The sequence below is a fragment of the Rattus norvegicus genome, chromosome 2 (assembly GCF_036323735.1).
Source record: "Rattus norvegicus strain BN/NHsdMcwi chromosome 2, GRCr8, whole genome shotgun sequence".
Taxonomy (NCBI): Eukaryota; Metazoa; Chordata; class Mammalia; order Rodentia; family Muridae; genus Rattus; species Rattus norvegicus.
Genome location: NC_086020.1, coordinates 218,811,891 through 218,828,667, shown reverse-complemented (window position 1 = coordinate 218,828,667; position 16,777 = coordinate 218,811,891). Strand labels below are relative to the sequence as shown.

Sequence of the window (16,777 nt, the reverse complement as noted above, 5' to 3'; positions counted from 1 at the left end):
TCTTAATTAAAATATATGTAATAAGGGTGGGTGTGGTGGCACAAATCAGTAATCGGAACCCTTGGGAGGCTGAAGTGGGAGGGAGGATCAGGAATTCAAGCCAGCTTCTGTCAAATACATGTGTATAGTCTGCCCAGCCTGCCTTTCTGTTGTACCAGCCCCTGCCACAGACCAATCAGTGCAGGATCAGTCCGTCCTCATCAGGAAGGCTTCTCTCTGCCTTAAAGGTCAGTTGACATGAACGCCAGGTCAACGTGCTCGGCTCTAAACATGGGGCAGCTACCACCAAGCTCGGGGATCATCTCGGAAGGATTGTGAGAGCCAGAGGCAGTGGACATCTGCAGTGAAATAGTATTCGCTGGACACCGCAATGCTGTGGCACATATGACCTCACAGCAGCTGTGGTTACATACACAGCGCCTGCACGTGACCAGGCCAGCCGTAATCCCAGCATGGACGAGGAGGTGGATCATGCAGGTCCATCCCTAGCTGAGGAGATATTGGCAGTGGGTGGCTGTTGGGGGACAGAGACTTTTCTTCAGGGATGTGGTCCATGCTCCCTGGCCATGCTCCGTGGATCGTCCTGACCCACGCGCACTAAGTCAACTCAGCGGCTTAAAAAGAAGAGCTGGGGAAGGAAGAGTGGGAAGGGAGAGAAATTGGAGGAGGGCGAGGGGGTGGATTCGATCAAAACACATTATATGCATATATAAAATTCTCCTCTCCCTCCCTCACTCTCTCCCTCTTCCCCCTCTCTCTCCCTCTCCCCCCCCCTGTGAGAGAGAGACAGTGTGTGTGTGTGTGTGTGTATGCGCACATGCACATGTATGTGCATATCCAATAAATAGAGGTATGTGTTATGAACTGGATGTGAAAATCTCTCACTGATATAATGATACCTAAAACTTCTTAGGCCAGAAACGGTATGTCTGGTATGAGTGATCTCATTAATGAGAGACAGAGAGGGAAAGAGGCCAGGCAAGACAGAGAATCAATTCATGTCTATGTATGCATAAAAGGGGCACACACTTGCTCAGTCGGGATCTTACCTAAATCGCCAGGGAGAAGGGAAGTGAGAGGAGTCAGAGGGGAGAGCAGAAATAAATCTGGTAAGAAATTGGGCAAGGATATACTTTAAGTCTATGCCCCACTTCTGTATTGTTTTAATTTAAAAAGAAATCCGCACTTCCCGCTAGTATGGTTTTAGACATAGGAGGAAAATCCTATGAACACTATTATCTTATCAAGCGAATTGAACTTTCCCCTGATTATTGTTTCCTTCTCAGGATTTTAGCGCTTACTAAAGTACACTTCTCCTAGCTACAGGCTTGGTTGTTGTTTTAATGAAAAGTACCTAGATGACTAGGCTTGGTGCAGGGCGGCCTTCTTTGGGGCGCCTGCGGTGTTCTCTGGTTCATTATGTCCTGTTGCTGCTTCTGCAGGCGGCCTTGCGAGCCTCCATCCTTGTCCAGGACTGCGCTGCCGCCGCCGCTATTGTCTTCTTGATGGACCGGTTCCTGTACGGACTCGACGTCTCGGGAAAACTCCTGCAGGTCGCCAAAGGCTTGCACAAGCTGCAGCCCGCGACGCCCATCGCCCCGCAGGTGGTCATCCGCCAAGCCCGGGTCTCTGTCAACTCAGGTGGGCTCCATCGCTTGGCGCCGGCTGGTCCACAGCCCGCTTGCTCCCGGCTACTTGACCTCTACAGGCGCCCACGGGCGCCCGCGGGCACCGGCGGGTGCCACCTCTGCCGCCCCAGCCCGTGCTGCCCCTGCACCCGCCTCTCGGCAGGCACAAAGGCCTGGCGTAAAGGGTTTCAGAGCCAAAAGCAGTAGAGAAAATTGTGAAAGGGTGTGGAAAATACTAATTGGAGCCTTTGTCTGCTAACAAATCTGTCCCGCTGCTTTCAAACAGGGGCATCTGAATTGCTATACTTCTGACCAAGAGCCTTTAAAAAGCAGATTAGAAATCGACTCCTTTCTCTTAGCGCTCCTGTCTCCTTTCTGTAGGGCCACTTGACTAAGCCAACAATGGAGCTGACAGCCCACTGAAGCAATTTGAGGGGTTTTCATCATTGAGAACACCGGTACAGTACCTGATTAGGGTTGAAAGTATCTTTTTTCCCCCTGTCACTTTGAATGAAATGAAAACTGAGGCTGACAGGCCAACTTAAGACGTATAGAAGGGGAGTATGGGTAGAGTGGGGGCTGGGTGCAGGACAGCACAGCCCGCTCCTACACAGGTCTGGAATTATTTGAATTACTTATAATCTGTAAATTTGGAAACACTGGAGTGAAAGTATGAAAACGGGGGTGGGGTGTCGAATCACCCCTCTCAGAAATGACCAGCCCCCACCCTCCCACCAACCCCCATCCCCCACCCTCCCACCAATCCCCATCCCCCACCTAACCCCTATCCCCCACCCTCCCACCAACCCCCATCTTTTTTTTTCCAGCTATTTCTCTTATTTTAGTACTGTGGTCTGCAAGAGGCTAAAGTTTTTACTTCATTTCTTTTGAAAGGGAGCTGCAGTAACTCTACTATATTTAGTTATGCAGTAAGTAAATGGAGCAAGGGTCTGTTGCAGAAGTGACAGAGATAAGATAGCACCTCAGTGGTGGGCCTGTGGAGAATGTCCTTTCAAAAGCCCAGGTACAGCTCAGGGTAGAGCCACCTGCCTGGTATAGGCAAAGCCCTGAGTCTGTCCAAGCACCACAAAAGCTCAAGTCCGCTCTGGCAAGTTCTAACTCAATGGAAATGTGCTTGTGTCTTACTCTTGACTTCCCCAGAGTAACTCTCTAGAAAGCTGAACATAGGTACTTTCAGATGTCCCTAAGGCAGAAATGGTGTTTGGTGCATGAGGGAAGCCTAACAATAAGCATGATTTTGGTGGCACCCAAGGACAATGGCATGTGAAGAGCTTGCTGTGGGGGACAGGCTGGTGACAAGCAACAGCAGAGTTCCCATCAAGTTGCCCTCGCAAGAGAGCCATGGTCCGTATTTTGTGTACACAGATTAGCTGTGATGTGGTATGAAAACAGAGGTCAAATGATAGGCCGGTGTGTCCACAGCTTTGTCTTTTTTGTGTTTACATTTTTATTATTTTTTCTTATTTTTCAAATTTGCATTCTTTCCATATGTTACATCCAGACCCCCCCTGCCCCCCCCACACGCGTGTACACATTTCAAAAATGCATTCTAGATATCAAAACAGTGGCTGTCAGGGAGACAAGCAAAAACCTCCCTGGGCCTGCTGCTCAGCTAACTCTGAATCAGGAAGCAAGCATTTCAACCACAGTGGCAAAGAAAGTCACAGACTTTCCGGAAAGATGGAGGTCTGAGCCAGTGCAGAACCTTCCCCTGTTATAGGCATGTAAAGTCTGTGGAGTAAAGGTTTTTAAGTGCCTGTGATATAGTGGGTGTGCAGGGTTAGAGCCTTAGACTGTGTCTCACAACACCCATCCAAAGGAGTTGGTGTGGAACATAGTTCTAAAGAAAGGGTTGTGGTTTGAATCCCTGTGCAAAGGCTGGACTGAGTCACACAGATTTAAAAAAACAACAAACAAACAAACAAACAAACAAAAAACAGATGCAGAGAGGTGAGATTCCTAAGACTTTGCACAGGCTGTGAAAGGAGCCATGGTGGCTCTCCCAGTCACTGTGAAGAAGTTGCAAGAGCAGCAAATGCTTTTCACCCAGTGTTTTTCAGCCTGCGGGTCACCCACAACCATCAGAAAATACAGATATTGACATTATATTCATAACAAAAGCATCCATGGGAATGATTTTATGGTTGGGATTTTAGGGTTGGAGTCACCACAACATGAGGAACTGTAATTATTATTATGCCATAAATACAGTTTTATTGGAGGCTGAAGATTTCATCTTCATTTACATTCTATGTAGAGAGCCATCAATGGCAAACCTGTCTTACAGTTTGCATAGCATCTGATGTATGCAATTCCTGGCCTAATTTTAGACTTGGAAATGGCGGCAGAGTCAGAATACATAGATTTAAGTTCCTCAAAGATAAGGGACTACATGAGCCGCAGCATTAGGAAAGTTAAGGGCCACTGTTTTAACCACCAAACCATCACCTCAGCCCTATGACAGTCAAAGGACGAGTAAGAGAAAGAGAAGGGGGAAGGGCAAGTCTTGGGGACATTTGGAATCATGACTTTCCAGGCCCCAAATAGTTATGAGTCTGATGACCGAGATGTGAAAGCGAGGCTTAGAGATCACAGGCGCCACAGGGAAGCAACTGTGACAGAGCAAGACAGAGGGACAAGAGGGAACTCAAGCGTGAGCACAAAGCCGGACGAGGGTCCAGGCTGTGTGTGGCTTCAAGTTAGCTGGAAGAGGGATGACTAATGAACAAGCTGTTGGGTTTCCTGCTTACGGAAACCATGTGGGAGCAATCAAACCAAACCATTTGGAAAAAGTAAAATAAAGATAACTCCAAATCTGAAGGATTAGGGAGGGATATCATATGTAAACTGTGCTGTTCTTGGGCATCTCTAATCTTTTGTAGTACAGCTTTCACAGAGAGAAGACATGGTACCTTTGACCAAGGTTTGCCTCCATTCCGCATCCTTGTACTGATAAAGAGTGCGTGCGTGCATGCGTGCATGTGTGCGCGCGTGTGTGTGTGTGTGTGTGTGTGTGTGTGTGATCACCTCTTCAGACACTATATAACTTCCCAGTTTGCCAATCCTAGAAACATGTTTTTCTTTCTCAGTTTTATGTACGATGTAACTATTGATTTAAATGTTAAATCTGAGTATTTCCAAGAGAAAGCAGGGTCCCTGTAACAGCGTGTCAATCCTAGAGCAGAAACTGTTATTAAGTATCTGTAAGTTTGAAACCAATGCTGTGCTGTGTGCTTGCTTCTTCTCAGGGAAACTGTTGAAGGCAGAGTACATCCTGAGCAGCCTGATATGCAACAGCGGTGCAACTGGTAAGCATTTCATGTTCTAAGTCCGCATGTTTTCCAAAAAAACAGTTGAACACGGCTTTAAGTGAACTTTGAGTTCAATGGGCTCAGATACATTGACTCTTGGTTCTTGAAATTTGTGGACAGCTCCAAGAGGAAGACACATGCTTTTATTTGTGACCCCCAGCTCTAAGCCACAGTGTCTGCGTATTCTGTCTTCTACACTTTACACACACCAGACAAAGCCATATACTCACACAATCACAGACCCTACACAACTCCCCCATGCAACACACACCCCAGGTACATGCACACACACATTCCCTACACAGTTCCCCCACACATACACACACACACACACACACACACACACACACATACACACACGTACCACACAACAACACATATCCCACATGCTACATATACACACCCTATACACTCACAGGAACTAGGAAGAGAACTGTGCAGGGTGGCCACTGACACTCACCATCTATTTGCCACCCACTGGGCCAGCTGACAAACCAGAACAAAATGAATAATGGCGCACACAGTACAGTATCTAAGTGTGGGGAAATGTCATAAGAAACTCCCTATGGTGCAGACTTAATCTGTGTATTAACAAAAATTGAAAACCTAACCTACTTGTCCACAGGCTGCAACCCAACGTCTTAGAACTTTATCCACCTCACACAATGACTACCATAAAAAAAATAGCCACTCTCTACTCCCTTTACCCAGCCAATGGCCAGCCTGAGGGTCAGCCCGGCTCTCCCCGCTGAGTCTCACTACATGGGTAATGAATTTTTGGTCTGTGTGGAGTCATCACCTTCAGTATCCAGACTAATGCTGTGTCGTTGGAACTGGCTTTGCAGTCTTCGAGACAGACACAGGTGGTGGGGTCACACTGTGGGTAAGGTAACCTGGGGTTAGGGACTTGGAGTGCCTTTGAGACAAATTGCATTGCATCTGGGACCTAAGATGTGGAACTCTTAAAAAGCCAGAGAAGAGAATCCCAGGTAGGAATGAGGTGCTTGAAGCAGGAGACACAGATGAGGGCCCTAGGGATGGAGAACTGTTGATGAGCCAGCCACAGACCATGTGAAAACTGACTCCCGTGGAGTCATGGGGAGTGGAGTTGTCTCTCAAATCTAAGTCATGTGTGTCAATGAAGACATCTCTGAAAATAGGTTTATCTTACTAGGCCATTTCCTTACTGACCACAGCCAATGTGTTCCTTTCATTGCAGGTACCTGGCTCTATAGGAATGAGAGTGACAAGGTCCTGGTACAGTCGGTGTGCATACAGATCAGAGGGCAAATTCTGCAGAAGCTAGGTACTGACTGACGTCAATACCGTCCCTCTCAGGGCTTATGGCAGAAGTCAGCTACAAGAATATACTATGGAGTTTTCTTCTTATATCTGGCTAAAGCCGTCACATCCCCATTACCTTAGTAGTCCTCTTGAGAAGAAAATGACATTAGGACACCAGGAGCTGAGCTGAGCTGAGCATGTCTGTGCACACTTATATAGCTTACTGTGTAGACTGAGGAGAGAGAAGAGCTTCAGCCAGGAGGCAGCATAGTGCGACCTCATGTTTTAAAAAAATCCTATAATTGTAAAGATTTATAAAAGCAAATATGTTTTCTGTTTTGTTAATGAAATTCACACTTGCGAATTGTGGCTATTCACTGACTTGCGTTAGTCATCCATTCCTTGGAATTTTCGCAAATTTTTTGAGCAGTTTAAAACCCTAATTAGACTAAAAGGTAAGCCAAAGCATTTGAAATGTTTAATAAATGATGACAAATATTATTCTTTTTGTGGAAATGACTGTAAATTGTGCACACGGACGCTTGTGTGTTATATACTGTGCTGGTTAGGGTTATGTCAAGCAGACACAAGCTAGAGTCATCAGAAAATGCCACCATGAGATCAAGTTGTAGCAAGCCTACAGGGACTTTTCTTAACGAGTGATTGATGGGGGAGGGCCCAGCCCATTTTGGGTGGTGGTGCCCATGAGCTGGCAGTCCTAGGTGCTGTAAGAAGGGCTGAGCAAGCCATGAGAAGAGAGCCAGTAAGCAGACCCCTCCATGGCCTCTGCATCAGTGCCTGCCTCTGCCCTGCTTGAGTTCCTGTCCTGCCTGACTTCCTTCAGTGATGGACTGTGATGTAGAAGTGTAGCCGAGTTGCTTAATTCGTGACATTTCATCAGAGCAATGGTAACTCTATTTAAGACAGCTTCCAAAAGTAGGATAACTCTTACAGTTTCTTGGTGACAGTTGGTGACAGGATCCAGTGAGTCTTCCTAACATATTAGCTTTCTAAGTTCATCCTACTTATTTACTTGCTATTCACTAATGTAAATGATTATTAATTGTTTGCTTACCTGTACAGGAAGGCACAGATACTTACAGTCCACCCCTGTTCCCCTTTGTGTTTTAGGCATGTGGTATGAAGCGGCAGAGTTGATATGGGCCTCCGTCATAGGATATTTGTCACTCCCTCAGCCAGATAAGAAGGTGTTGTGTCTTCATGCCGTGTCCACTGTCCTCACCTATCTTTGGATAGTTGTCTTTTTACAGCATAATCACCTCCATCATTTATCAGTTCTGTCTGCACTGTCTAAGTCACTCTACACGAGCACAAGACCAGGAACATTTAGGAACCTCCTTCTGTGTTGCGGGTAGACTCTACCTATGATGGGTTTCTGTACTAATTTCTAACCATCCAATTATAAATTTATAATTTCTGGCCCACTCTGTCTATCCTGTCCCATTATATAGCCTTCAGTTGATTCTGTGACAAATCTTGAAACGGCCACAATACTCTGTGTAAAGCCATTTTCCAAGAGTCTATCGAGGGGACACTTCCTTTGAAATTGTTAGTAGCATCTTTAAGAAACTAAGACTCAACGTTTGCTTTGACATTGGTAGTTTCACGTTCGTGATACTTTTGTGACTGTCCCCTCTTTAATCGAACCCTCCATTTCCCAGAGATCTGTCATTGATGTGAGACCCGTCTAACTTTCCAACACAGGCAGAGAGTACTATGAGATCTCCTCCTGTGCCAATGGTTCAGGCCTAGTATTTAGATGAATTATCACTAATAACCCAACTTCAAACCAGCCATGTTTCAATTCATCCTCAAGCCTTGGGATGTGATGCTCTTTCAGTTCAAAAGCATCTCCAACGTCACAGTCGCAGAATAATAGCAAGCAGATAGTTCCCATGACGTGGAGTCACTGACTGTGGGCCCTGAGATGAGAGAATTCCAGTCTGATTCGTTTGTTCTCCTGACAGGGCATTTCCACGTCATTGGGCATACTGGCGGACATCTTTGTGTCTATGAGCAAAACTGATTATGAGAAGTTTAAGAAGAGCCCAAAGGTTAACTTGGTAATTGTCGTTTGGCAAAGGCACGGTTCTGAGTGGCATCCCCTGCAAGCCTGTCAGTGTTGTTCTTGGTGTTGGTTATCCGCTCTTTCCCAGCAGAGTAGGGGTTGGGAGCAGAGTCCCTCCTAGATTAATGGGAGCAGCTCTAGTGGGTCCTATTTGTCTTGGTCACCCATGCCTCTCTCGATGAGTCAGATATACAAAGGGCACCAAAAATCTTCAAGCCAAAGAATGATAGAATGTTATCAGAGTGATTTTTGGTCCCATTTATTTCCTTTCAACATGTACAAAATTCAGTATCTAAGCTTGGTAATAAAAGGGTAATAAGTTAAAAACATAATACCATGGCGATGATTGAGGGACATGACTCAGTTGGCAGTGTTTTCACGTAAATGTGAGGACCTGAGTTGGTCCCCAACACCCACATAAAAACCAGGCATGATGGCATGTCCTTGTAATCCCAACCCTGGAGACACAGGAGAAGACTTGGGGCTTGCTTGTCAGCCATTATAGCTAATCTGTGAGCTCCAGGTCCCAGTGTAAGACTTGTTTCAAAAAAACAAAAAAAAGTGGATACGTCCTGAGGACGGCACCCACGCACATGTGCACTGTACACATATGAACACACACACACACACACACACACACACACACAGGTTTTGTTGTACAAATCAGATAACCGGGTACTTGCTCCATATTCTAAGCCTAAGCCTAATATTACTGTTCTTTTAAATAACTATACTGGCCATTTCTTCATCCTAATAGAAATAAGTTCTTCTCAAGTTTACAGTCAGTTCCTCTTCGGGTCTAGAACTGTGTCTGACACATGGTGGTGCCTACTATACACTTCCAGAATGAATGGATGGATCCTCTTTGGTGTGAAGCCATAAAGAGCCCTTTGTCAAGAGCAGCACAGAGATTATCCACCAGTCTGCATGCGAAGCGTGCAGTTTCCATGGAAAAAGAACTGTGCCCATCTTACAGAGAGGCTGATTTACTTTGCCTAACTGTTGGTCATGCCAGACTCTCTGCATTATGGATGCAGGATAGGGATGTGGGATGGGAGGGGTGGCTAGGGGAAAGGACACCCAATGCTCTGGTATCTTTAGTCCCACTTAGGCTTTCCCAGCACTGTTCTGACAGGTTCACGATGAAAAGAAGGAGTCCCTTAGAACTTGAAAGAAAAGCGATGGAGTGCCACAGGCTTTGTTTATTAATGGAGAGCTTTTCCACACAGGCCTTGCTCAAGGAGTTCGACCATCGTTTATTGTCAGCTGCGGAAGCCTGCAAACTGGCAGCTGCCTTCAGTGCCTACACGCCCCTGTTCGTGCTCACAGCTGTGGTAAATACAGGCTCTCCCATGTAGCCAGGGGGAGGGAAAAGTCTAACCTTGAAGGAGGAGCTGACTCTTCATTGGCAATTATTGTAAGACTCCACATGGGGGAAAGTACTCTTAGTCAGAATGAGAGTATCCTGACAGAAGCTAAGTTACTTCAGTCCGAACATATAAGGCTATTCCAGGACAAGGGTTCCTAAGGCTGACAGAAGATCAGAGTCACCTACGGAGTCTTTGCAAAACACACATAGCCTAGGATCGTCTCTCTGCCCATCAAATGCAGATCTCTTGGATTAACATTGCGAAATTCTTTCATTTTGAAATATAGTTAACTTTGGGATTGGAAAGACGACTCAGCAGTTAAGAGCAAGTACTGTTCCTGCAGAGAAGCTGAGTCAGGATCCTAGCACCCACATCAGCCTGCAACTCCAGCTCCAAGGGGTTCAACATCCCCTTCTGGACTCTATGGGCATGTGCGTGAACATGTAGTCAGACACACACATAACTTTTAACAATTAATTAATTAAAGAATATATATGATCAACCCTATCTGCAAGTTCTACGCCCTTACATCTAATCAACTTTGGATCAAATTTGTTTGCATATGTACAGAACACAAACAGACTCTTCGTTCTTGTCATTCCTAGACAGTGCAGTATTGACGCTGTGTGACACAAGTGACCTACAGATGCTGTGTGTACATGGTTTCTATGCAAGGGACTTGAGCATCTACAGATGTTGGTGTCCATTTGGTATAAGGAACTGACTCTTAGCCCGCTGGTCCCATACACAAATTTAAAACCCACTACTCTGTAGTTTGGTTGTAGCTAAATTGATACATTTATTGCATAGAGAAATTAATTATGTTTATGTCCTGAGTGTAGACTGTTAGTGAGACTTGTCACTGTGCCAAATACAAATACTGTGAGAAACCACGTAAAGAAAAGGGCTGTTCTTTCGTTGTTGTTGTTTGTTTTGTTTTGTTTTGATTCTACTGTACTTGTTGATATTATTGTTTGCTGTTTTGCTAATAGCACCAGGGGTTTCGATCTGTGGTTTATTGGCTCTATTACTTTGGCCTCAATATAGGATAAAATATAGCAGCAGGAGCTGTTCAGAACAGAAGGTTCAGCCTCAGTTCTAGCAGGCATCCCTTTCCCCCTTTTATTTCAAAGTCATTCCTGTTCATTGGATTGTGCGTCCCACCTTAAAGGTGCTTCTTCCACCCGTTAGGCGATTGTCTCTGGTAAGTCTTCACTGAGTTCTCAGACCTTGCGAATGGTCAACCCAACCATCCTGGACCATTTGCTAAAACAATGGACAACAGCAGGATCGTACGTCTGCCATGTTCAGTCCACAGGCATCGGGGTCACGGCAGAGTGGAAGGTGAAGCTAAATGTCTCACCCTCTGTCTCAGTCAATGGCTCAAGGGTTCATCCCTTCTCAAGCACCCAAAACAAGCAGAAAACCTCACATCCTCCATTAAACATTCATGAACCTTCTTTAGAATGTCTGTGTTGTACATTTCTTTTTCTGTAATCTTTTAAGTGATTGCCCTTGAGGAATAAAAAGGTTTTCTGGGTGTGGTGGTACATGCCTTTAATCTGCACTTGGGGGACAGAGACAAGTGTGTGTCTGTGGGTTTGAGGCCAGCCTGGTCTACATTGTGAGTTCTGAAATAGCCAGGGCTACATAAAGAGACCTGTCTCAAAAACAGTAAAGAAGAGGGAGAGGGAAGTGAAAAAAAAAAAAAAAGAGTTTGTCCTGATTCACATCTAGTACCCAATGCAACATCTGACCCTCATTTGCTGCTTCCCACAGAACATCCGTGGAACATGTCTATTGTCATACAGTTGTTCTGCTGACTGCCCTCCAGGAATGAAAAGTGCGTATCTGCGTGAAGCCAAAGAAGCCTTTGAGATTGGCCTCCTCACCAAGAAAGACGGCGAGCTGGTTAGTGGAAAGCAGGAGCTACACAGCTTCATCAAAGCTGCCTTTGGCCTCGCCACGGTGCACTGCAGGCTCCATGGGGAGACAGATGCAGTCCGTGCAGCAAAGCAGCAGTGCAGCGCAGCTATGGGCAAGCTCTACACCTTCAGCACTTCCCTCTCGAGCCAGGACAGAGAAGTCCTGTCTCGGGAAATCATGTCCCTCATCAGCCAGGTGAAGGGACATCTACACGTTCAAAGCTTCCCAAATGCAGATGATAGATCTTATGTCCCAGAGAGTTTCACGTGTGGTTTAGATAGGCCCATCTTGCATGGGCACGTGGATTTCCAACAGCTTCTCGAAACCTACTCCCAGCACCATACTTCAGTGTGCGAGGTATTTGAAAGCACGTGTAGGAACAGCAGAGGCCACCAGAGAGACGCAAAGGCAGAGGTCTGTATCACCACTCTGAAGACGGAAACAAGCACTATAGATACTGTGGGGGTTACTCTAGAGAAAGTGTGCTCCCAAGACAGCGGGAGTACAGCTTATTCCAAGATGTCTGAGAAAGATTGGGAGAAGCTCCAAAGAGTAAGGAGGAGAAACTGGACCCATTCCGAGGCGTTTCGAGTCTCCCTGGATCAAGATACGGGGACGGAGACTGAGCTACCAAACCACAGCAATGGCAGGGCAGATGTCTCCAGCAAGCCTCTGAGAGACAGCTCTAGCTCGAGTTCTTGGAGCAGACTGTCAGGGCTCAGCTCTTCCGCAAGCTGGGAGGAAGTGAACGGTGCTGTTCAGGATACAGAAAGGAAAGAGTCTAGCCAAGAGGAACATCTTGTGGACACTCAATGCTCCACAGCAGTGTCTGAGGAACCCGAGGGGGACAGACGTATATGTAGAGAGACGTATTTGCTGTTTTCCAAGCTCCACGGTGTCTCTCTTCAGACGACCGAAGATCACAATGCAGAGTCTTCACAAAGTCAGTTACACACACCCGCCCTTCCTCTCAACTCGACGACCACTTGTTTGGCCTCAGATGCAGGGCTCTTAGAACCCCCTGAAGGATCCAACACTACTTCTCTTCAGTCCAGTCCTTCATGTGGTTCTGATGCCTGGTCCTTGGCTAGTTTGGGCAGGTTCACAGCTGTGACCACATATCCTTCAGTTCAGGAAGAAGAAACTTCTGGAATAATTGGTGATTTCCCAGAATCCAAGTATGACTTCAAAGACTGGAGTGGAGAAAAGAATGAGGGAAAACTCACTGAAATATGCACGGGGCCTGAATTAACGTTTGCCTCCTCCTCGGTAGACCCAGAAGGAGACACGGCAGAAAGCACAGATGATGGCCCATCACACTCTCTGGTAGTCCCAGGAGGTTTACAAGGCAGCCATTCAATGTCTACGCATCGGACTTCCTTTTCAGATTGGTCTGTTCAAAATGCTGACTCAGCAAAGATTGGCTGCTCCGTCAAAGACGAAGCTGTGGACCCTGATGCTTCTACGGTGGATGAGGAGGGCCAAATGCTTGACAGCACAGAGGTCTACTCCATTGGCCAAGATGGCGCTCACAGACCACGTGCTTTAAGGTCCGGTCAGAGTGATGAGAGTCCAAAGTCCTTTGTAAATGGCCACGGTCCCTCCCCTATCTTCGATGAGGACTTCAGCACCACAGAGGAAGGAGAGGAACTTGGGAGCATGCTGAAGAGTAGCCAGAACTCCAGCTCATGCTCGCCGTGGTGGCTAAAATCACCCGCCTTTTCCCGCAGTTCGTCTGAGGGGGAAAGCTCCTGGTCTCTGCTGAACTCTAGCCGAAGTTCCTTTGGCTCACTGACAGGACAGACCAGCCAAGAGATCCTTGAGGCTCGCACCCTGCAGCCTGATGACCTTGAAAAGCTTCTAGCAGGGGTGAGGCATGATTGGCTGCTTCAGAGACTGGAGAATACAGGAGTTTTGAAGTCCAATCAACTCCAACAAGCACACAGTGAGTACAACCCTCTTAGTCTCTAGCTCCAGGCCTTAGGAGGTATCTGCCAGAAGCCTTGGGAAGAGCTTGCTGGGTACTGATCGTAAAGGATGAACTTTGTGAATTGCTGGGAAAATTACTTTTCTTGTCATGGAATTTCCTGCCCGTGAGAGGCGAGATTTCAGGACCACATTTTTTAAGAGATAGGCTATTTCCCAGTTGTCATTTTTTTTTTACTAATTTGAATAAAAAGTCAAGGGATGGAATTGGATCAAAGTTTCAGAATATGTTCTTCTTCCAATCTCTCTTGATTCATCACCTCTGATCCTTCCGTCACTGAATGTGAACAGATAGTTCACCTTCTCTTTTAGCCCAGTCATCCAACTCCACTAGCCGGAAGTCACTCCTTCCCCACACTTCTGTGCATACCCCAACACTGCACACCCCAGCACTGCACACCCCAGCACTGCACACCCCAGCGCTGCACACCCCAGCACTGCATACCCCAGCACTGCACACCCCAGCACTGCACACCCCAACACTGCATACCTCAGCACTGCATACCCCAACACTGCACACCCCAGCACTGCACACCCCAGCACTGCATACCCCAGCACTGCACACCCCAACACTGCATACCCCAGCACTGCACACCCCAGCACTGCACACCCCAGCACTGCACACCCCAACACTGCATACCCCAGCACTGCACACCCCAGCGCTGCATACCCCAGCACTGCATACCCCAGCGCTGCATACCCCAGCGCTGCATACCCCAGCGCTGCATACCCCAGCACTGCATACCCCAGCACTGCACACCCCAGCACTGCACACCCCAGCGCTGCATACCCCAGCGCTGCACACCCCAGCGCTGCATACCCCAGCACTGCATACCCCAACACTGCATACCCCAGCACTGCATATCCCAACACTGCATACCCCAGCACTGCATACCCCAACACTGCACACCCCAGCACTGCATACCCCAACACTGCATACCCCAGCACTGCATACCCCAACACTGCATACCCCAACACTGCATACCCCAGCACTGCATACCCCAGCACTGCATACCCCAGCGCTGCATACCCCAGCGCTGCATATCCCAGCGCTGCATACCCCAGCACTGCATACCCCAACACTGCATACCCCAACACTGCATATCCCAGCACTGCATACCCCAGCACTGCATACCCCAGGACTGCATACCCCAGCACTGCACACCCCAGCACTGCACACCCCAGCACTGCATACCCCAGCACTGCATACCCCAGCACTGCACACCCCAGCACTGCACACCCCAGCACTGCACACCCCAGCACTGCACACCCCAGCACTGCACACCCCAGCACTGCACACCCCAGCACTGCACACCCCAGCACTGCATACCCCAGCACTGCATACCCCAACACTGCACACCCCAGCGCTGCACACCCCAGCGCTGCACACCCCAGCGCTGCACACCCCAGCGCTGCACACCCCAGCGCTGCATACCCCAGCGCTGCACACCCCAGCACTGCACACCCCAGCACTGCATACCCCAGCACTGCACACCCCAGCACTGCATACCCCAGCACTGCATATCCCAGCACTGCATATCCCAACACTGCATACCCCAGCACTGCATACCCCAGCGCTGCATATCCCAGCGCTGCATACCCCAGCACTGCATACCCCAACACTGCATACCCCAACACTGCATACCCCAGCACTGCATATCCCAGCACTGCATATCCCAACACTGCATACCCCAGCACTGCATATCCCAGCGCTGTCTGCGGAGCATCTAGAAGCCTTCGTTTTCTATCTACTTTCATGCAGAAGCTTGTCTTAACTTCATCTCTTGCCATATTTAACCAAACAAGAATCAAAAGCAATTCTTTATGGACACTTATAAAGTGTCACATTTTCATTGAATTGCTTTAATGGGAGTTATTTAAATATGAGGGAATATAATAAGCGGGACATTTCCGATGGGGCAGTTATGACTTTTGTTCATTCAGAATTACCCACGATACTGGTTTGAATTCCTGGAGTTGCCAGGACCCTACAGTGAGTGTGCAAAGTGTGCTTCCTGGTTGCCAAACCCTGTTCAAAATCCATTAAAGAAGTCTTACCTTTTGTTTTCCCCCCAGGTGCCCTCCTGCTAAAATATTCCAAAAAGTCTGAGTTGTGGACGGCCCAGGAAACGGTGGTATATCTGGGAGACTACCTGAAAGTGAAGAAGAAGGGCAAGCAGAGAAATGCATTCTGGGTCCACTATCTCCATCAAGAGGAAACCCTGGGGAGGTATTACTGGAAAGCATGTGTGTCGTCAGCATAAGTCAAGCTAATTTTTTTTCAATGAAGTAGTCACTCATGAGATTTTTGAAAGGGTTGAAATGTGGCCCAATGTATGACTTTAGATATTGACTTCTCTTCCCCATCATTAGTCAATTGACAACAGTTCCTACACATCACAGAATTATCCCAGATGGTGTATATACATGAACTCAGGCCCACCAGGGTAACATTTTTAAACCCATTGGATAGACAAGAAATTGAGATACCTCAGCCATGTGGTTGATTGCCATACTATTTGTGTCTTTTGAAACCCATGAAATGGCTCCAGCTGCATATGTAGCAGAGGATGGCCTTGCTGGGCATCAATGGGAGGAGAAGCCCTTGGTCCTGCCAAGGCTGGACCCCTCCAGTGTAGGGGGATGTCAGGGGGAAGTGGGAAGGGGATGTTTGGGGAGGGGAAACACCCTTATAGAAGAAGGGGAGGGGGATGGGATAGGGGGCTTATGGCCAGGAAACCGGGAAAGGGAATAACATTTGAAATATAAATAAAAATATCCAATAATAAAAAAATAAATAAAATAAAAAGTAGAGATCTGAAAAGTGGAAAAGAGGGAATAAAATTATCATGATTTAAAAAAAAGGTGGTTTACAAAAAAAAAGAAAGAAAGAAAGAAAAGAAATCCATGAAAAATAATGGATATGCCCAAACTTTTAAAGTTAACCCTGTTCGCCATCTAAAGCCTAATGATGTATGAAATCAGGAGAAAAAAATAGAGAAATTGGGTAAATCCAAGTAGTTCTTAAACAGTTGAAGGTTACACTAATATACCTCAGGCTCTGTTTGAAACGGTTTATACTAATTCAGCCAATCCTCAAACACCCTGTAAAGTAGGTGTTCCTGTTTGTCTTGAGTTTTACAGAGATGGAAATTAAGCCAC

General features: G+C 47.1%; 1 protein-coding gene across 5 annotated transcripts in view; it reads left to right on the top strand.

Moving 5' to 3' along the window:
• Positions 1-16,777, top strand: part of Alpk1 (alpha-kinase 1) — a 122,589-nt gene that overhangs the window by 95,346 nt on the left and 10,466 nt on the right. For 3 of the 5 annotated variants that reach the window (XM_039104061.2, XM_017591342.3, XM_227715.10), the window contains 8 exons: positions 1,443-1,641; positions 4,898-4,957; positions 6,180-6,266; positions 7,376-7,452; positions 8,233-8,328; positions 9,563-9,667; positions 11,483-13,574; positions 15,692-15,845. In XM_039104061.2, coding sequence (XP_038959989.1) covers positions 1,443-1,641; positions 4,898-4,957; positions 6,180-6,266; positions 7,376-7,452; positions 8,233-8,328; positions 9,563-9,667; positions 11,483-13,574; positions 15,692-15,845 — 2,870 coding nt within the window. The remainder of the gene's footprint in view (positions 1-1,442; positions 1,642-4,897; positions 4,958-6,179; positions 6,267-7,375; positions 7,453-8,232; positions 8,329-9,562; positions 9,668-11,482; positions 13,575-15,691; positions 15,846-16,777) is intronic. The other 2 variants (XM_039104062.2, XM_063282918.1) reach the window with 1 other exon arrangement.